Source organism: Amphiura filiformis, chromosome 2 (genome assembly GCF_039555335.1).
Source record: "Amphiura filiformis chromosome 2, Afil_fr2py, whole genome shotgun sequence".
Lineage (NCBI taxonomy): Eukaryota > Metazoa > Echinodermata > Ophiuroidea > Amphilepidida > Amphiuridae > Amphiura > Amphiura filiformis.
Window position 1 is genome coordinate 53,851,751 of NC_092629.1, and position 21,491 is coordinate 53,873,241.

Here is a 21,491-nt window from a genome sequence, read left to right on the forward strand (position 1 = left end):
TAGACATTGAGCCACAAGCCCTAGCACTTTTTTTTTTAAGCGCAATGATTTATAGTGCAGACACAACGCCTAGACATTGAGCCACAAGCCCTAGCACTTTTTTTTTTTTTAAAGCGCAATGATTTATAGTGCAGACACAACGCCTAGACATTGAGCCACAAGCCCTAGCACTTTTTTTTTTTAAAGCGCAATGATTTATAGTGCAGACACAACGCCTAGACATTGAGCCACAAGCCCTAGCACTTTTTTTTTTTTTTAAAGCGCAATGATTTATAGTGCAGACACAACGCCTAGACATTGAGCCACAAGCCCTAGCACTTTTTTTTTTTTAAAGCGCAATGATTTATAGTGCAGACACAACGCCTAGACATTGAGCCACAAGCCCTAGCACTTTTTTTTTAAAGCGCAATGATTTATAGTGCAGACACAATGCGCATGATTTATGATTTATAGTGCAGACACAACGCCTAGACATTGAGCCACAAGCCCTAGCACTTTTTTTTTAAAGCGCAATGATTTATAGTGCAGACACAACGCCTAGACATTGAGCCACAAGCCCAAGCACTTTTTTTTTTAAGCGCAATGATTTATAGTGCAGACACAACGCCTAGACATTGAGCCACAAGCCCTAGCACTTTTTTTTAAAGCGCAATGATTTATAGTGCAGACACAACGCCTAGACATTGAGCCACAAGCCCAAACACTTTTTTTTAAAGCGCAATGATTTATAGTGCAGACACAACGCCTAGACATTGAGCCACAAGCCCTAGCACTTTTTTTTTTAAGCGCAATGATTTATAGTGCAGACACAATGCCTAGACATTGAGCCACAAGCCCTAAGCACTTTTTTTTTTTTAAAGCGCAATGATTTATAGTGCAGACACAACGCCTAGACATTGAGCCACAAGCCCTAGCACTTTTTTTTTAAAGCGCAATGATTTATAGTGCAGACACAACGCCTAGACATTGAGCCACAAGCCCTAGCACTTTTTTTTTTAAGCGCAATGATTTATAGTGCAGACACAACGCCTAGACATTGAGCCACAAGCCCTAGCACTTTTTTTTTTTTGAAGCGCACGATTTAAAGCGCAATGATTTATAGTGCAGACACAACGCCTAGACATTGAGCCACAAGCCCTAGCACTTTTTTTTTAAAGCGCAATGATTTATAGTGCAGACACAACGCCTAGACATTGAGCCACAAGCCCTAGCACTTTTTTTTTAAAGCGCAATGATTTATAGTGCAGACACAACGCCTAGACATTGAGCCACAAGCCCTAGCACTTTTTTTTTTAAAAGCGCAATGATTTATAGTGCAGACACAACGCCTAGACATTGAGCCACAAGCCCTAGCACTTTTTTTAAAAAGCGCAATGATTTATAGTGCAGACACAACGCCTAGACATTGAGCCACAAGCCCTAGCACTTTTTTTTTTTAAAGCGCAATGATTTATAGTGCAGACACAACGCCTAGACATTGAGCCACAAGCCCTAGCACTTTTTTTTTTTAAAGCGCAATGATTTATAGTGCAGACACAACGCCTAGACATTGAGCCACAAGCCCTAGCACTTTTTTTTTTTAAAGCGCAATGATTTATAGTGCAGACACAATGCCTAGACATTGAGCCACAAGCCCTAGCACTTTTTTTTTAAAAGCGCAATGATTTATAGTGCAGACACAACGCCTAGACATTGAGCCACAAGCCCTAGCACTTTTTTTTTTTTTTTTTAAAGCGCAATGATTTATAGTGCAGACACAACGCCTAGACATTGAGCCACAAGCCCAAGCACTTTTTTTTTAAGCGCAATGATTTATAGTGCAGACACAACGCCTAGACATTGAGCCACAAGCCCTAGCACTTTTTTTTTTTAAGCGCAATGATTTATAGTGCAGACACAACGCCTAGACATTGAGCCACAAGCCCAAACACTTTTTTTTTTGATTTATAATGATTTATAGTGCAGACACAACGCCTAGACATTGAGCCACAAGCCCTAGCACTTTTTTTTTAAAGCGCAATGATTTATAGTGCAGACACAATGCCTAGACATTGAGCCACAAGCCCAAGCACTTTTTTTTTAAAGCGCAATGATTTATAGTGCAGACACAACGCCTAGACATTGAGCCACAAGCCCTAGCACTTTTTTTTTTTTTTAAAGCGCAATGATTTATAGTGCAGACACAACGCCTAGACATTGAGCCACAAGCCCTAGCACTTTTTTTTTTAAAGCGCAATGATTTATAGTGCAGACACAACGCCTAGACATTGAGCCACAAGCCCTAGCACTTTTTTTTTTTTTTTAAAGCGCAATGATTTATAGTGCAGACACAACGCCTAGACATTGAGCCACAAGCCCTAGCACTTTTTTTTTAAAGCGCAATGATTTATAGTGCAGACACAACGCCTAGACATTGAGCCACAAGCCCTAGCACTTTTTTTTTTTTTTTTAAAGCGCAATGATTTATAGTGCAGACACAACGCCTAGACATTGAGCCACAAGCCCTAGCACTTTTTTTTTAAAGCGCAATGATTTATAGTGCAGACACAACGCCTAGACATTGAGCCACAAGCCCTAGCTTTTTTTTAAAGCGCAATGATGTATAGTGCAGACACAACGCCTAGACATTGAAGCGCAATGATTTATAGTGCAGACACAACGCCTAGATATTGAGCCACAAGCCCTAGCACTTTTTTTTTAAAGCGCAATGATTTATTGTGCAGACAACGCCTAGACATTGAGCCACAAGCCCTAGCACTTTTTTTTTAAAGCGCAATGATTTATAGTGCAGACACAACGCCTAGACATTGAGCCACAAGCCCTAGCACTTTTTTTTAAAAGCGCAATGATTTATAGTGCAGACACAACGCCAAAACATTGAGCCACAAGCCCTAGCACTTTTTTTTTTTTAAGCGCAATGATTTATAGTGCAGACACAACGCCTAGACATTGAGCCACAAGCCCTAGCACTTTTTTTTTTTTAAAGCGCAATGATTTATAGTGCAGACACAACGCCTAGACATTGAGCCACAAGCCCTAGCACTTTTTTTTTAAAGCGCAATGATTTATTGTGCAGACAACGCCTAGACATTGAGCCACAAGCCCTAGCACTTTTTTTTAAAGCGCAATGATTTATAGTGCAGACACAACGCCTGACATTGAGCCACAAGCCCTAGCACTTTTTTTTTAAAGCGCAATGATTTATAGTGCAGACACGCCTAGACATTGAGCCACAAGCCCTAGCACTTTTTTTTTTTTAAGCGCAATGATTTATAGTGCAGACACAACGCCTAGACATTGAGCCACAAGCCCTAGCACTTTTTTTTAAAGCGCAATGATTTATAGTGCAGACACAACGCCTAGACATTGAGCCACAAGCCCTAGCACTTTTTTTTTTTTAAAGCGCAATGATTTATAGTGCAGACACAACGCCTGACATTGAGCCACAAGCCCTAGCACTTTTTTTTTTAAAGCGCAATGATTTATAGTGCAGACACAATGCCTAGACATTGAGCCACAAGCCCTAGCACTTTTTTTTTAAAGCGCAATGATTTATAGTGCAGACACAACGCCTAGACATTGAGCCACAAGCCCTAGCACTTTTTTTTTTTTTAAAGCGCAATGATTTATAGTGCAGACACAACGCCTAGACATTGAGCCACAAGCCCAAGCACTTTTTTTTTAAGCGCAATGATTTATAGTGCAGACACAACGCCTAGACATTGAGCCACAAGCCCTAGCACTTTTTTTTTTTAAGCGCAATGATTTATAGTGCAGACACAACGCCTAGACATTGAGCCACAAGCCCAAACACTTTTTTTTAAGCGCAATGATTTATAGTGCAGACACAACGCCTAGACATTGAGCCACAAGCCCTAGCACTTTTTTTTTAAGCGCAATGATTTATAGTGCAGACACAATGCCTAGACATTGAGCCACAAGCCCAAGCACTTTTTTTTTTAAGCGCAATGATTTATAGTGCAGACACAACGCCTAGACATTGAGCCACAAGCCCTAGCACTTTTTTTTTAAAAGCGCAATGATTTATAGTGCAGACACAACGCCTAGACATTGAGCCACAAGCCCTAGCACTTTTTTTTTTGAAGCGCAATGATTTATAGTGCAGACACAACGCCTAGACATTGAGCCACAAGCCCTAGCACTTTTTTTTTTTTAAAGCGCAATGATTTATAGTGCAGACACAACGCCTAGACATTGAGCCACAAGCCCTAGCACTTTTTTTTTTTAAAGCGCAATGATTTATAGTGCAGACACAATGCCTAGACATTGAGCCACAAGCCCTAGCACTTTTTTTTTTTAAAGCGCAATGATTTATAGTGCAGACACAACGCCTAGACATTGAGCCACAAGCCCTAGCACTTTTTTTTTTAAAGCGCAATGATTTATAGTGCAGACACAACGCCTAGACATTGAGCCACAAGCCCTAGCACTTTTTTTTTTTAAGCGCAATGATTTATAGTGCAGACACAACGCCTGACATTGAGCCACAAGCCCTAGCACTTTTTTTTTTAAAGCGCAATGATTTATAGTGCAGACACAACGCCTAGACATTGGGCCACAAGCCCTAGCACTTTTTTTTTTTTTTTAAAAGCGCAATGATTTATAGTGCAGACACAACGCCTAGACACAACGCCAGACATTGAGCCACAAGCCCTAGCACTTTTTTTTTTTAAAGCGCAATGATTTATAGTGCAGACACAATGCCTAGACATTGAGCCACAAGCCCTAGCACTTTTTTTTAAAGCGCAATGATTTATAGTGCAGACACAACGCCTAGACATTGAGCCACAAGCCCTAGCACTTTTTTTTTAAAGCGCAATGATTTATAGTGCAGACACAACGCCTAGACATTGAGCCACAAGCCCAAGCACTTTTTTTAAGCGCAATGATTTATAGTGCAGACACAACGCCTAGACATTGAGCCACAAGCCCTAGCACTTTTTTTTTAAAGCGCAATGATTTATAGTGCAGACACAACGCCTAGACATTGAGCCACAAGCCCAAACACTTTTTTTTTAAGCGCAATGATTTATAGTGCAGACACAACGCCTAGACATTGAGCCACAAGCCCTAGCACTTTTTTTTTAAGCGCAATGATTTATAGTGCAGACACAATGCCTAGACATTGAGCCACAAGCCCAAGCACTTTTTTTTAAAAGCGCAATGATTTATAGTGCAGACACAACGCCTAGACATTGAGCCACAAGCCCTAGCACTTTTTTTTTTTTTAAAGCGCAATGATTTATAGTGCAGACACAACGCCTAGACATTGAGCCACAAGCCCTAGCACTTTTTTTTTGAAGCGCAATGATTTATAGTGCAGACACAACGCCTAGACATTGAGCCACAAGCCCTAGCACTTTTTTTTTTAAAGCGCAATGATTTATAGTGCAGACACAACGCCTAGACATTGAGCCACAAGCCCTAGCACTTTTTTTTAAAGCGCAATGATTTATAGTGCAGACACAATGCCTAGACATTGAGCCACAAGCCCTAGCACTTTTTTTTTAAAGCGCAATGATTTATAGTGCAGACACAACGCCTAGACATTGAGCCACAAGCCCTAGCACTTTTTTTTTTTTAAAGCGCAATGATTTATAGTGCAGACACAACGCCTAGACATTGAGCCACAAGCCCAAGCACTTTTTTTTAAGCGCAATGATTTATAGTGCAGACACAACGCCTAGACATTGAGCCACAAGCCCTAGCACTTTTTTTAAAGCGCAATGATTTATAGTGCAGACACAACGCCTAGACATTGAGCCACAAGCCCAAGCACTTTTTTTTTAAGCGCAATGATTTATAGTGCAGACACAACGCCTAGACATTGAGCCACAAGCCCTAGCACTTTTTTTTTTAAGCGCAATGATTTATAGTGCAGACACAATGCCTAGACATTGAGCCACAAGCCCAAGCACTTTTTTTTTTTTGAAGCGCAATGATTTATAGTGCAGACACAACGCCTAGATATTGAGCCACAAGCCCTAGCACTTTTTTTTTTTTTTTAAGCGCAATGATTTATAGTGCAGACACAATGCCTAGACATTGAGCCACAAGCCCTAGCACTTTTTTTTTTTTTTTTTAAAGCGCAATGATTTATAGTGCAGACACAATGCCTAGACATTGAGCCACAAGCCCTAGCACTTTTTTTAAGCGCAATGATTTATAGTGCAGACACAATGCCTAGACATTGAGCCACAAGCCCTAGCACTTTTTTTTTAAAGCGCAATGATTTATAGTGCAGACACAACGCCTAGACATTGAGCCACAAGCCCTAGCACTTTTTTTTTAAAGCGCAATGATTTATAGTGCAGACACAACGCCTAGACATTGAGCCACAAGCCCTAGCACTTTTTTTTTTAAAAGCGCAATGATTTATAGTGCAGACACAACGCCTAGACATTGAGCCACAAGCCCTAGCACTTTTTTTTTAAAGCGCAATGATTTATAGTGCAGACACAACGCCTAGACATTGAGCCACAAGCCCTAGCACTTTTTTTTTTAAAGCGCAATGATTTATAGTGCAGACACAACGCCTAGACATTGAGCCACAAGCCCAAGCACTTTTTTTTTAAGCGCAATGATTTATAGTGCAGACACAACGCCTAGACATTGAGCCACAAGCCCTAGCACTTTTTTAAAGCGCAATGATTTATAGTGCAGACACAACGCCTAGACATTGAGCCACAAGCCCTAGCACTTTTTTTTTAAAGCGCAATGATTTATAGTGCAGACACAACGCCTAGACATTGAGCCACAAGCCCTAGCACTTTTTTTTAAAGCGCAATGATTTATAGTGCAGACACAACGCCTAGACATTGAGCCACAAGCCCAAGCACTTTTTTTTTAAGCGCAATGATTTATAGTGCAGACACAACGCCTAGACATTGAGCCACAAGCCCTAGCACTTTTTTAAAGCGCAATGATTTATAGTGCAGACACAACGCCTAGACATTGAGCCACAAGCCCTAGCACTTTTTTTTTAAAGCGCAATGATTTATAAAGCAGACACAATGCCTAGACATTGAGCCACAAGCCCTAGCACTTTTTTTTTAAAGCGCAATGATTTATAGTGCAGACACAACGCCTAGACATTGAGCCACAAGCCCTAGCACTTTTTTTTTTAAGCTCAATGATTTATAGTGCAGACACAACGCCTAGACATTGAGCCACAAGCCCTAGCACAATGTACAAATTGTTGCTGACCACTACGGCCCCATATCATTCCATAAAACATTTAACAACAACTCGGGGACTTTGCAACTTAGGAGCACACTACATTCTAGCTAGACATTCCACAATTGACCTTCGCAGCAAGGATCGGCTCCGCAAGTCTCATACAGGTAGATAATTGCCAGTAAGTTCCTTGTCCAGGAGAATTTCAAGTGAACTAAATTTTGCCACGCACAATGACCTTATTGATTGAGCTAATTTGACTGCCAAACTTTAGAACACAGTATTTTTGTTCATCGCCGTACAAGGTAAAACTTCACTAAAGGAGTATTTCGTGATCCTAGCATTCTCTTTTTAGGACATTTATCAGTAGATATCCACGAAAAATGCTTATTCCCAAAATTTCAGTTGATTCCGATTTTGCATTTGCGAGTTATGGATGATTATGTGTATTCCACTACTCCATAGACAATGTGTGTCTGGTATACCAGAACGAAATTCAAATTTCACGATATCTTTGTTAAACGAATTAATCTGCAAGAAATTTTTTGAGGTTTCCAGTGATATAAAAATTTCAACTTTTTTTGAGAAAAATGGTTGGCTTATGTTGTGGTGCACGAAATGCCCTTTTAATAGATTCATCAGATTTGTACATATACAGTAAAATAATATTCTTACGCACAAAACCAAAATATTTTACTCACTTGACAGTTTCGCCTATGATGGTCGATAGGCATCATCAGAATGATGTTGGTAGAGCCTTACTTCCGGTAGGACGTATCCCGACTTTAGAGGGTGTATTTACAGTCATGAACAGAGACGAGGGGCCCACTACCTAAGTGTATGAACCTCTCCTGACTGTAAATACACCTTCAAAAGTCGGGATACATCCTACCGGAAGTAAGGATATACCAACATCATTTTGATGATGCCTATCGACCATGATAGGCGAAACTGTCAAGTGAGTAAACTATTTTGGTTTTGTGCATAAGGAAATTATCTTAAGGCAAAACTTGTTCATTTCTTGTCATACAGGAGGATGTAGCCTTCTTCAGTTATCCATTTGAATTTGAAGTCTTCTATAAGAATGAGGAGACATCAGACAATGATGTTTTACCAGGGTTACCACAGATCTTCCTTGAAGTCTTGTCTATCGACTCATGGTTAAGGTATAGGACAGAAGGATATGGATACATCACTTTACCATCAACTCCTGGTAAGTGTCTGTCTTACTGTCTGCATATTTGTCTGTCTTTATGTCTTGATTTTTGTATGTCTTCTACACTCACTGGAAAAGCAGTACACTAATTAGCGGGACCTTGCAGCTTGCTGTGGATATCTTTTACTGCATTTTTTATGTAAAGATTTTGAAATCCAATGTAAAAATTTTGATATATTTAATTTTGAGAATTACAATTCTACTTTATAGGTATAAAGGAACACGTTTAGCCCAGCAGCCCTCGAATTAACCCACGGCACCGACGGCATATTGCCGTGGGTGCCCACCCCCATTGCCGCAATGCCCTCAAAATATGTCCTTTACCGACGGCAGTCACTTGCCGTGCCCCTAAATGAAGTTGCCGTGGGTGCCCTAGCCGGCCAGCCCTGCCCCTTCATTATAAAATCATTAACAAGTACTGGTTAAATCCCAGCAAAATTGTGGAAAATTAAATCGAAAATCTTGAACACGATCGCTATTTTGAGCATCGTAACCCAGCTATCAATCACAGTATACACAATAGTTTGTTGTGAATTAATATTCATTACCCCTACGTAAGCTTACATATTCAGCCAATCACATCGGCTTATACATTATCTGGTTACTAGAAATCTGACTTCATTTTCTCGATTGGTCAGAGAAATACCTTCAACGTACTATCGACCAATCAGAAACGCTGTTAGTAACTATAGCTTCCTCGACCTCGTGTCGAGATCTGAGCGCTGGGCAAATCAATTGTTCTCTCGATTATCAAACATTGACTTCCCATTGCAAACCGATGGCGATACCCTTCCGGTATCGTCTTATCTTGTACATGTGAGCCCATCTCTAGATATGTTTTGCACTTTAAATAGTTTTTATCTCGGCCCGAATTTGATCAATATTATTACCAAAGTTACAGCTGTTTCATCGCTACATTTCGAAGTCAGTTTTGCAGCTCAGAACTAGGGATCGCAAAATTTAAGTAAATTAAACTGTATTATAAAGCAGGTTTTTTAAGCAATCAGGTTAGTTTTAGTGCAAAGTTGTGAGTCGAATTTTACTTTGGTGTCGAATTCAGTGACGGTAATGCATCTATTCACTTTTGAAAAATTGCCTTGGTGCCCTTCTCAAATTTTCAACAGTTGCCTTGATGCCCTTTTGAAATATTACAAATTGCCGTGCTGCCTTGCCTTTTCAGTGAAAATCCACGGCAATTATCAACTTGCCCTAAAAAAGTTGCCGTGCCCCTTCAGATCCTTAATTCGAGGGCTGTAGCCCAGTCAGTTAAGTTCCCGGTGCAAGCCCTATAACACAATGCATATGTAAACTTTCTTTATCTGTGTCAATAATAGAATATTGATTTCAACGGAGTATTGAGCTGTATGGAAAAAATATTTATAATACAGGGTGTTGACACTGTGTGGTGTGGCGGTGTGTGTCTGGTAGACTTGATTATATGCAGACTTGCCAACTGTCCCTCATTTTGAGGGATTGTCCCTCATTTGGGGTTTTCCAAAGTGAAAAAGAGGGACAGTCCTTTCTGAAAATTTCAGTGATGGCAAATTCAAATATAAAAACAGCAGAAAATTATGCAAATTTCACTTGAAAATTTTGCTATAGCATTCTCTTAAGTCAATTATGATAAATGTAAACCTGCAGAACCTTCTCTGAATACTGACAGTATCACGCACCTCATCTCTTTAAATTTGTCTGTTCCTGGTTTGTGTACATGCACAAGGTGTTGGTCTCAATGTCCCTCTTCCTGGCTTCGGTAGGTTGGCAGGTCTGGATATGTCTTTGTCTTTGTAAAGCGCAGCTACAGGAGTATCATCCCCTACAGGGTACTCAGTAGTAGAACAATATGTCCTGTCCATATGGGGATATGCCACAAACATTGTGTCACATTTTTGACCATGTAATGATAATGATATATCAATGACCCCATTTTCAACTTGTTCTCATTTTGTGGGCAATAAACCAAATGTTGCCTTATTTTATAGCCAACCTTTTCAAAATTTCCCAAATTTTTTTTGGGAATTTGGTAAAAACAATTAGCAATTAACAGAATATTTTGACTGGACTGCTTCATGAAGTTGTCTGTGACATCACTAACCAAGTGTTTAGCTGCCTTAGGAGTTAAGTAGGTAATGGGGTCCCAAAGAGGAAAAGAGAACCAATAGTAGACACTGCCTCCAAAACAGCTCTGAGAGCCAGCTACATCATCTGGCTATGCAGAAATACAAAGGCATTCCGACTGATAGATTTCATACCAACACCATCGATATGCACTGGGGGAATGGGGAAGGTTGTGCTCATAAACCGGTTAACCCGCCAAAGTGTGGTCCCAAGTCCAGAGACCCCATGCAGTGCACACTATACTATGAAAATGGGCTTCAATGGTGACAATGTTGATGTTTTACCAATGACTATTCCTCAACGACACTTTTCATAGCTATATACACTAGTCCTGCCTGCTGCCTTACATCACCCCGGGTGGACCGTTGCAACGGTGTGGCACTTGCTAGTGTAACAAGCTGATTTTGTTTGTTTGTTAGTTAGACTGCAACAAGGTGATTTTTCCAATTTTGTCTTCCAATAGAGAACTACACCAGGAGTGCTCATCTTAAGAAGGGTGAAATTAGACTCCGAAGAAGACCGCGCTGGTGATCTACCAATGAACTACCCCTACCAAAGTTTCTAGGAAAGTTGGTATTATCAATGTATCCTCTTTCATTGGCAAGCCAAACTTGATAATACTGACAATAATAATAATAGGTTCATGAAGCTATTCTGTATAGCAACACACATTTACATTAATTTGCATCATTATTTATTTCTAGGTATGCACGCATTAGAGGTAAATACCTGGAGGCCAGCTGGGCGTGGTGCCAATGATGACCTCAGGAGATTCTTCATCGGTGGGTCCCCAGAGTTAGAGGATCCTACTTATACATCAGTGCCTATTACATACGAAGGAGACAAGGTGATCAGCAAATTTGGATTCAAGACAGTGACTATGGGATCTGTGAGTCTGAAGTTGAACATACTGCACCAAAGCCAGTAAGTTGTATTATCATATTTGACCTAACTCTTATCTGTTCCAATAACAAACTATTTTCAAATTAGTAAGTTTTTAGCGGGTTCGCCATCGGACAAGTTTAGAACTGTTAAGCTTTCGTCAGGAGTAGCTCTGACTTCTTCGGGTCAGCAATTCTTCTTCTTTGACCAATTAGCAGATAGGCAAGGTCTGATTGTTCTCTGTTGGCATGGGCAATCTTCAAAGCTACCAAAAACTTTTGCATTAGCAGATAGGTGAGGTCTGCTATTCACTGTTCACAAGGGGCAGTCTTCAGTGATGGTTCTATTCAGAGCCACCATAAGCATTTACATTAGCAGATAGGCGAGGTCTGCTTGTTCACTGTTCACAGTGAACAGCTCTTTGCAGAGCCACCAGTAGGCAAGGGTCGGCCTACATATCTCATACTTTAGTTCTTTGGTCTGAAGAAGTCAGAGGTACAGTTCTAAACTTGTCCGACGGCGAACCCGCTAAAAACTTATTAATTGTTATGAACTCCTGTCGTAAAAGCCTATCCCACAATTCAATACCAAATTAAACTTGATCAAAGGGTAAAAAAGGACACTGCGTAGTCTCACAGCAGCTAAGGAGAGTATCCCATCATGCATTGCAGTCTATCTGTTTGCTCCATAGCAAATGTATACAAAATATAAACAAGAGCTGCTTAGATATTGAGAGCTATATGGATAATTTCACAATTTAGAGATCATATTTTTTCAAACAAAAGTCTAAACTCCCCTGATATAAGCGAGTAATTGAAAGTTGAAGTAAGGGATGTTGTGCACTTTCTATGGCATGTGCAGTTCTACTGTGGTACTGCAGAGCATGATGGGATACACCGATCAGCTGCTGTGGTAGTCTCAATGCAACAAGAATGATTGCAGCAGTCTAACAGAAAAGGTAGCACCAATTATCTGACCATTTCATTTGTAACTTGGCATTTCAGGACCTTCATGGACAGAGCAACATCCAGGAAACGAGTGGGGACTTTATTAGACAAATTAGGGTAGGTATAATTTATTTATTTTTATTGATTTTATTCATTGGGCAATCAACAACAAAATTAGGACAAAACAACAAAACTGGTGTCTGCTGAGCTGCCAGGGAGCACTGTAAGCACAAAAGATCTTGATTAATATTAAATCAAAACATTGTTATCCTTATCTTTACAGTGGGCTGAGTATGCAAGCGTCTGTCACATCAGTACTAGGTAAGTTGAATTTAAGAGAGAAAGTGTGGCACTGTGGTTTGAGTACTCCTTTATAGTATATGGTGAGGTCCCAGGTTCAATTCCATATCTTTACATTGGGCTGAGTATGCAAGCGTCTGTCACATCAGTACTAAGTAAGTTGAATCTGAGGGAGAATGTGACACAGTGGCTTGAGTACCCACTTATGGTACATAATGAGGTCCCAGGTTCAATTCCCTGCGCTGGTAACTTGCTGGGGTATTAACTTGGAAAAAAGTCTGAATTTAATTAGCAACATCTGTAGATTAAATAAAAAGTCAGACTTTGGCTAGCTCCCCAGAGTTCATTTAGAATTGGGTATTAAACTGAACCATGGGAGTAAGTTATTCAGAGTAAGTTTTTATGGGCAAAATGAGGGATTCTGATTTGGATGGTGGTTAATGATCCAACATATCCTTGTAATATAGAAATTGATTTAATTAATACGTAGAAGTAGTATGTAACATATAATTACCATAGCCAGTGTCCGAAACAAGGTAAAAATGGAGATCGTCCTCTGGATAACCTATTCTGCTTGGCCTCAAAATTTTTAAGTTGTCCCAAAAATGTTGGTGCCAAAAATCAAATTTGTCTTATGTTTTTACTCCGGAAAATACTTACCTAAGAATTTGGGAATTACTTGCGCTAGTTTCCAATTTGCCCTTCTGATCATGCAGATTTTGACAATCACTCCATTATCACTGGCACCATTGGTTAACTCGGGGAAATGGTTGACAAAACTATTCAGAACTGAATAAAGGGACATTGGGTAATAGTTGTCATACTACATTTGTACCGTGCGCTGGCTATGATCAGGAAAAGGTGATGAGATATTGCAGCCTGTAGAAAATATTGTTGCACGGTTGGAGATTGTGAAATGACATTGAAACATTTAAATTTATTATAAATCCTGATTTTGGAGGTAAAATATAAATTGATTAATCAATTGCTAATAGTGTTCATATCTCCGATATATTTTCAGAATTATTTCAGCGAGCAAGAAAGCGAATGCAAGCGGCAAGGGAAACATTGGCATCATGATGAGGACCAAACCTGGGTGTTGAGCTGAGAATTGCTGACAATGCATGCAACAGATGGGAATGATGAATTATGACCCTTATACCAAACCAATGCCCCCATTATCAAGGGAACATTGGCATCGTGATGAGGACCAAACCTAGGTGTTGAGCTGAGAATTGCTGACAAATGATGATTTATGACGGAATGATGATTTATGCCCCTTGGACGAACCAAGCCCCCACCCCCAGTTATCAAGGATTTTGGAAACCTTGATTGTTTAAACTGCATTGAGAAGTTTGACAGCGAAAGTTCCATTTTAATATCAGTGATAATGAGTTCTGACTAACTGTGCATGGAGTGGCTAAACACTGGGGATTGAATTGAAATTTGTGCAATATCGATGCGTCATGTAATCCCGAGTTGGACTCGTCTACAAAATTACTTGAAACTAATATGCATTCCGTCAGAATCAGATGGAACTTGCCAACTACTGTATTTGATCTTCTTGGTGCCCCTGGCCCTTCGAAATTGTGATGCAGCACATCATAAGGGGGGACTTTTCAGGTAAAGTCAATTTTGAGTTCAGTATTTGTGCTCTGAAAGCATTTTGCAAGCTTTAAAATTACACCTCATTTGCTAAAATTGATCAAGGCATTCATATTTTATAAGTGAAAAGGCATCCCAAATTCTATTTTTTCTGTCTATTTTAAAAAGCACTTTGTTGCAAAGTCCCCCCATTTGATGTGCTGCATCGCAAGGTCAACCGGGACATTTTTCATACAAAACAATGTTGTGATTTAAGAAAATAAAAATAATAATAATACTACAGAGGTTTCATTGAAGTTGGAACAGATAATAGAAGAAAGAAATAAAAACATTCCAAGACGATGATTAAATCATATCAAATAAAATAGTGTTTTATTATGTATAGTATAATGCAATGTCTCACACATTTTGTTTTTTATTGAAAGAGTGACTATTTCCCCATACATGGTTTCTTTATCAGCTTTTGCTACACAGGACTGTACATTTGTGCCTATATTAGATCTACATATCATCGTTGGGCAGGAAAAACCTATGTGTCATTGGCCCCTGAACATGTTTATAGCAAAATTTCCTACGTAACATTTTGGCAGTTTCGTTTTAAACATGTTCAGAGGCCAAAAGCACAAGTAGGTTTTTCCTGCCCAAGACGATATTGAAGGCTCAGTGCAACAAAGCCACATCTCCAACAGCGGATCATTCAGCGCTCCAGGATAATGTTGTGTATAAATGCAATTGTACTTATGAATAACATTATTACCCCAGAGCTAATGGAGATACAGCTTTGTAGCACTGAGCCCAGTCGATATAGGCATACCATCATCCCTGTGTGGTGAGTTGCTCCCAGTGATTGTTTTACTGGTCTGGTAATGCAACAAGTTTGCTTCCATTTTGTGTTGCGCAGATTTCAATGACATTAAATTAATGGGCTATTCCAGTTGAAATCCATACACCCCCCTATGGAAGACATGACACATGGAGTGTAGATTTCAAATGGAGTCACCTGTTCAAGTAACTCAATTTGAAATTCACACTCCATGTTTGGAATACCAGGGTCATGTCTTCCACAGGGAGTGTACGGATTTTAACTGGAATACCGCAATTTTGTTACTGCTTCATTCTGAAAAACACTAGATGTATTTCTACTGGGAAAAGTTTGGAGAGTTATTGATTAGCATGCTCTGTCAAAACAGATAGAAGTTACCCATGTTCTATAAGCTGCATATCCTATCAACGACTGCTATACCTTGTTTAGGACTTTCAAAGAAGTACCTGCATGTGCAACCATGGCTGTTTCAAAATAGCCCGCCAAAGTCATGCAGGAAACTCCGAGGTCATGCATTGAATTGGTTTGAATGAGGAATACTACGGGAACCAGTGCCTTTTGTTAGAAGTCACACATGAGTGAAGTGGATAACCTCTATTACTGAGGGTGGTCACCTGGCAACTGTTAACCACATCATTCAGGTGACACCTGGTATTTTTGCCAATAGAAACATAATGGTGTTGCATATATTTCTACATTTATGGATGGTGATCCTGACCAGTGGCAGCCTCAGAATTTTTTTCTGGAGGGGGAAGAAAGTAAATTGCAGGGGGGGGGTCAAAATCATAGTGCCATGAACATTCTTAATTTTAATTTAATTTTTTATTGGGGGGACTGGGGTGTCTCTGAGTGGGGATCGTTTCTTCCATGCCCCCTTGTGGTGCTATCTGGCTGTGACCTTAAAGCAGTTTGCGGTTCAGAAAAACAGTTTCAGTACTTCCAGTACACACTACAACTCACGATTGCTGCTATTATATTGATCCCCAAATGGGTCACTGTAGCTCGTGCAATTTTGGCATTATTTTAGGATTCGTGCTCACATTACTTAAATCCAGTGTTAAGCTACACATTGCATTAGCTGCCAGTGTCTAAATTTCTTAATATAACAGATTATAGATTTCAAATGGAGTCGCCCAATTATAGGTAACCCCATTTGAAATTCACACTATGTACTCCCTGTGTGGAAGTCACATCTTCCTAAGGGGTGTCATTGATTTAAACTGGAATACATGTAGCACAATTAAATTCAATTGAGTTCCAAAAACCTTTCCACTCTGTAATTACAATTAACCATCTGTCAAAGTCATTCATTTTGGTCATACCAGGAGCAGCATGCCAATCCAAAATAACTGAGACAGGTGGCTAGCTCAAACACTGCTTGACCCTCCCCCTTCCATCCTTTCCTCCCCGTCCCCACTCCCCCGTCCCCACCCTCAAATCTAGTGCATTATCATCAACGATTATCCTCTAGTATAATTGTCTTCTGTGGGTAGCCATCAAGCTCTGCAAATAGATATCTGTATTCAAATTTGCCACTCTCATTCTGTGAAAGGAAAAAGGATAAAAAACAAAAATTAGGATAATGTAAGACTTGTTCTCACAAAATGAGTGGAAAGTTGCCAGAAAAGAAATTGAGAAAAAAAATGCCAGAAAACAAAAGCATTTTACTCTGAAATATTAACTTTTGAAAGCCATTTTTTTAGCCAATTTTGGCTAAATATAAATATAAATATGTTTGCAAAAAATAATTTTTCCAGATTTTCAGACTTTGGTGATATTTTGAGGGTAATTTTAGCCTCCAGAAATTGTTTTTTTACACAGCCGTGACGTTAGTCACGGCTGTGTCTTTTTTCTTACAGGTTCTTTCTTCTTCTTCTTCTTACACAGCCGTGACGTTAGTCACGGCTGTGTCTTTTTTTTTTCTTTTTCTTTCTTCTTCTTCTTCTTCTTCTTCTTCTTTCTTCTGCCGACCACTACATTTGCTCTAGCACTTACATGCTTGCACCGATTTTGGCCTAACTTGGTCACAATGATCATTGACCATGCCCCTACATGTCACATGAAACCTGTGGGGTCAAAGGTCAAACAGGGGTCATAGGGGTCAAAAACGTGATTTCAACTCAAAATGCTTCTTCTCTCACAGATTACGTAGGAGAGTGACACCACTTGCACACATGCATTGTTATTATCTTGTGTCTATGGGGTCCTCACAGATTTGGGGTCAAAGGTCATTAAGGGGTCACTTCCGGTATAAAACGAAAAAACTTCAAATTTTTTTATTTGCTAAGAAAAAACATAGGACAGTAACGGTATGTTCACACATACATTGTAGTTACCCTGTGTATATGTGGTATTTTTTTATTTAGGGTCAAAGGTCATTAAGGGGCTACTTCCGGTATAAAACGAAATTCCTTTAAAATGCTTCTTCTTCCACAAATTACGTATGACAGTGACGCCACTTGCACACATGCATTGTTATTACCCAGTGTCTATGGGGTCCTCACAAATTTGGAATCAAAGGTCATTAAGGGGTATAAAACGAAAAACCTTCAACATTTTTTTGCTAAGAAAAACATTGGAGGGTGATGGTATATTCACACGTAAATTGTGTTTACCTATTGTACATGTGGTATTTTTTCATTTGGGGTCAAAGGTCATTAAGGGGTCACTTCCGGTCTGAGACGAAAAACCTTCAAAATGCCCCCTTTCTGCCACAAATAACATAGCAAAGTGGTGCCACTTGCACCCATACATTGACATTAGCCAATGTCTATGGGCGTTTATATATTTTTGAGGTCAAAGGTCATTAAAGGCGTCAAAACACGGCTGTGTTCGTGGTCTTAGACCACAGCTAAGTCTAGTTCTTCTTCTTTCTTCTGCCGACCACTACATTTGCTCTAGCACTTACATGCTTGCACCGATTTTGGCCTAACTTGGTCACAATGATCATTGACCATGCCCCTACATGTCACATGAAACTCGTGGGGTCAAAGGTCAAACAGGGGTCATAGGGGTCAAAAACGTGATTTCAACTCAAAATGCTTCTCTCACAGATTACGTAGGACAGTGACACCACTTGCACACATGCATTGTTATTACCAGTGTCTATGGGGTCCTCACAGATTTGGGGTCAAAGGTCATTAAGGGGTCACTTCCGGTATAAAACGAAAAACCTTCAAAAATTTTTATTTGCTAAGAAAAACATAGGACAGTAACGGTATGTTCACAAATATATTGTAGTTACTCTGTGCATTTGTGGTATTTTTTCATTTAGGGTCAAAGGTCATTAAGGGCTACTTCGGTATAAAACGAAATTCCTTTAAAATGCTTCTTCTTCCACAAATTACGTATGACAGTGACGCCACTTGCACACATGCATTGTTATTACCCAGTGTCTATGGGGTCCTCACAAATTTGGGGTCAAAGGTCATTAAGGGGTCACTTCCGGTATAAAACGAAAAACCTTCAAAAAATTTTATTTGCTAAGAAAAACATTGGAGGGTGATGGTATATTCACACGTAAATTGTGTTTACCTATTGTACATGTGGTATTTTTCATTTGGGGTCAAAGGTCATTAAGGGGTCACTTCCGGTCTGAGACGAAAAACCTTCAAAATGCCCTTTCTGCCACAAATAACATAGCAAAGTGGTGCCACTTGCACCCATACATTGACATTAGCCAATGTCTATGGGCGTTTATATATTTTGAGGTCAAAGGTCATTAAGGCGTCAAAACACGGCTGTGTTCGTGGTCTTAGACCACAGCTAAGTCTAGTTACAGTTCCCATCGACCAACCCCACTTGAAAATTATGTCTGCCCACAAAAATGAGGTTTTCCCAATCCAATTAAATTTATTTGGGAATCCACATGTTGAAAATGTGCTATTCCACTTGAAATCCATACACTCCCTATGGAAGACATGACCTTAATCTCTCACACAGGGAGTGTAGATTTCAAACTGAATCACCCATTCACGGTAACCCAATTAGATGATTGCATTAGTTGGGCTATTCCACTTGAAATCCATACACTCCCTATGGAAGACATGACCTTAATCTCTCACACAGGGGGAGTGTAGATTTCAAACTGAATCACCCATTCAGGTAACCCAATTAGATGATTGCATTAGTTGAGCTATTCCAGTTGAAATCCATACACCCAAAAACATGACTATAATCTCCCACTAGATTTCAAATGGAGTCACACATTCAGGTAGAAACCCCATTTGGAATTAACATTCCCTGTTTGGGATATTACGGACATGTCTTCCATAGGGGTGTATGGATTTCAACTGGAATAACCCAATTCTGCAACCCCTGCAACATATCCCAGACTACAGGCCTATTCTGGGTTGGGTACATATCATTTGTACAAGGGGCCAACCCAGGACCTTTGCTATACTTACAGCTTTTACTTCCAGATGGACAGTGGCTCTCCGTTTTGTCCCTTTCATGTAGAATTTCATTCGCATATGTCGGACGCCATCTTGGTCCGTATAATCTAAATGACTGAGAGTGAGAGAGAATGATGCAGGAAATAAACAAACACATTAATAATTATTTTTTCAAGCAACATACGTAAACTGAGCTCTAAAAGAACCTTATAATTTTTCACAAGGTCATAGCTTAAAATCCTGTCCATCAAAATGAACCAAAATAACACATAGCATGGAAGGAAATAAACCTGAAAAAAGGGTCAAAATTATGTAGTTTCAACAAAAGTCATATATATTTGGAAAGAAGAATAGACAGTCTTTCAAATAAGTCAAAATTACAATTGGACAATTAATTGTTTTATAACAGTTTGTTAAACCCAAAAATGTTTGTTCAGATGTTTAAGATATATGACCTTGTAAAAAAAAGTTTCTTTTTGAGCTCAGTTTACATTCAAGTATATTTCTATTGTGCATGTTGGCTGCCATCATACATGTACACAGCAATACTTATTTGGACATTTTTCACAGGGATGTAGATGATTTCATCCGGTGTCTATGGAAGCATTACAATTTAAGGGGGGGGGGGGGGGGGACAAGCATATTATGTGCTGGTTTGTCTGGAACATTTGTGCATAAAATATTGTCAATTTCAGACTCGATATTTTAGCCAAAAATGAAGATGAATATCGGTATTTGACAGGCAAGTGCACAATTTTACCCTATTTTTGCCCAAAACACAATGTTTTTCAGGCTAAAAAGGAAGATGCAGCGGGCAATTATTAACAAACAAACAAATAGCTTATATAGTATCACTGTATAGAGAATCACATTATCTGCACAGCTGCCAGACATCAAATTTTCGATGTGTACAACATATGCATACAGTTAGGGCAGCTATTGTAAAGTCAGCACAAAAAGTAACTAAGCTGTTATAAATACGCCTATAGATTCAGAACTAATAATTGTTTTCACAATATTTCAACATAAAAAGAAGGATGATTTATTTACGTGCATTTTGATACCCCATTTGTCAAATTTCGTTCAATATTGACAATACAGCAGTGTTTTGAGAGAAAAATACCCCAAATTAAAAGTTGCAGTTATTTGTATTGATTTGAAGTAAGCGCGAAGATAATGGCGGGCTTTACGTGTTTACAGTGCTTGCATTATAACCATTAATCGCTGTAAACTGCAACTTTTAAATGCGGGTATTTTTCTGTAACAACACTATACTGTGTTGTTAATATTGAACAACATTTGACGAATGGGGTATCAAAATGCGCGTAAATAAATCATGCTTCTCTCTACATGTATGTTGAAATATTGTGAAAACAATTATTAGTTCTGAATCTATAGGCGTATTTATAACAGCTTAGTTACTTTTTGTGCAGACTTAAGATATGATTAGCACAACCCACCCCACCCTGATATGCGAGATGTTTACCTGACATGTCTACGTCTCCGCCTCCTTGTTTCCTCGCCATAACCTTTGATCGGTTCACCAAGTTCTTCTATTATCTGAGGAGAAAAAGACCATTGTAAGTACATGTAGAGTAAAAAGTAATAATAATAATAAAACGGCATTTATCCACGCTTTCTGAATACTCAGATTCCTCAAAGCGCGCCATGGGTCGATATGCTGCCAAGCCCCAAAGGGCAGCACAAGTTGACCTCAATGCTGAGTGTGACAGACAACAGGCCTGGGCTGATCCCCTGCTCTTTACGAAAAGGCCTGCAACTTTTACATGTCCAGATATTGCTCTTTTGGTCCATGGGACCACCATTTTATGTGACTCTCCGAACCACGGCATGCTATGCACCCACTGTGGTGTCTGCACCTTTACGGCCACAATGAGTGGGATAGAGGATAAAAGTAATAGCTGCCATTTGCAATATTTCAATCAATGTATACTTGCTCTTGATCAATAACACATGAAAACCCCCAACTCAATGTAAATCTACCTTAA

At 39.5% G+C, this 21,491-nt stretch overlaps 2 protein-coding genes across 3 annotated transcripts in view; one reads left to right on the plus strand and one right to left on the minus strand.

Moving 5' to 3' along the window:
• LOC140146380 (tectonic-like complex member MKS1) overlaps positions 1-14,535 on the plus strand; it is a 48,191-nt gene extending 33,656 nt beyond the window's left edge. The window contains exons 9-13 of the mRNA XM_072168213.1: positions 8,230-8,410; positions 11,236-11,455; positions 12,418-12,477; positions 12,644-12,681; positions 13,682-14,535. Of these exons, the coding sequence (XP_072024314.1) occupies positions 8,230-8,410; positions 11,236-11,455; positions 12,418-12,477; positions 12,644-12,681; positions 13,682-13,740 (558 nt within the window). The 3' untranslated portion in view covers positions 13,741-14,535. The remainder of the gene's footprint in view (positions 1-8,229; positions 8,411-11,235; positions 11,456-12,417; positions 12,478-12,643; positions 12,682-13,681) is intronic.
• Positions 14,536-14,610: 75 nt separating this feature from the next.
• Positions 14,611-21,491, minus strand: part of LOC140146382 (mitochondrial import inner membrane translocase subunit Tim21-like) — a 50,596-nt gene continuing 43,715 nt past the window's right edge. For both annotated transcript variants that reach the window (XM_072168217.1, XM_072168216.1), the window contains exons 6-8: positions 20,969-21,042; positions 19,495-19,597; positions 14,611-16,631 (exon numbers count right to left, since the gene is read on the minus strand). In XM_072168217.1, the coding sequence (XP_072024318.1) occupies positions 16,542-16,631; positions 19,495-19,597; positions 20,969-21,042 (267 nt within the window). In that variant the 3' untranslated portion in view covers positions 14,611-16,541. The remainder of the gene's footprint in view (positions 16,632-19,494; positions 19,598-20,968; positions 21,043-21,491) is intronic.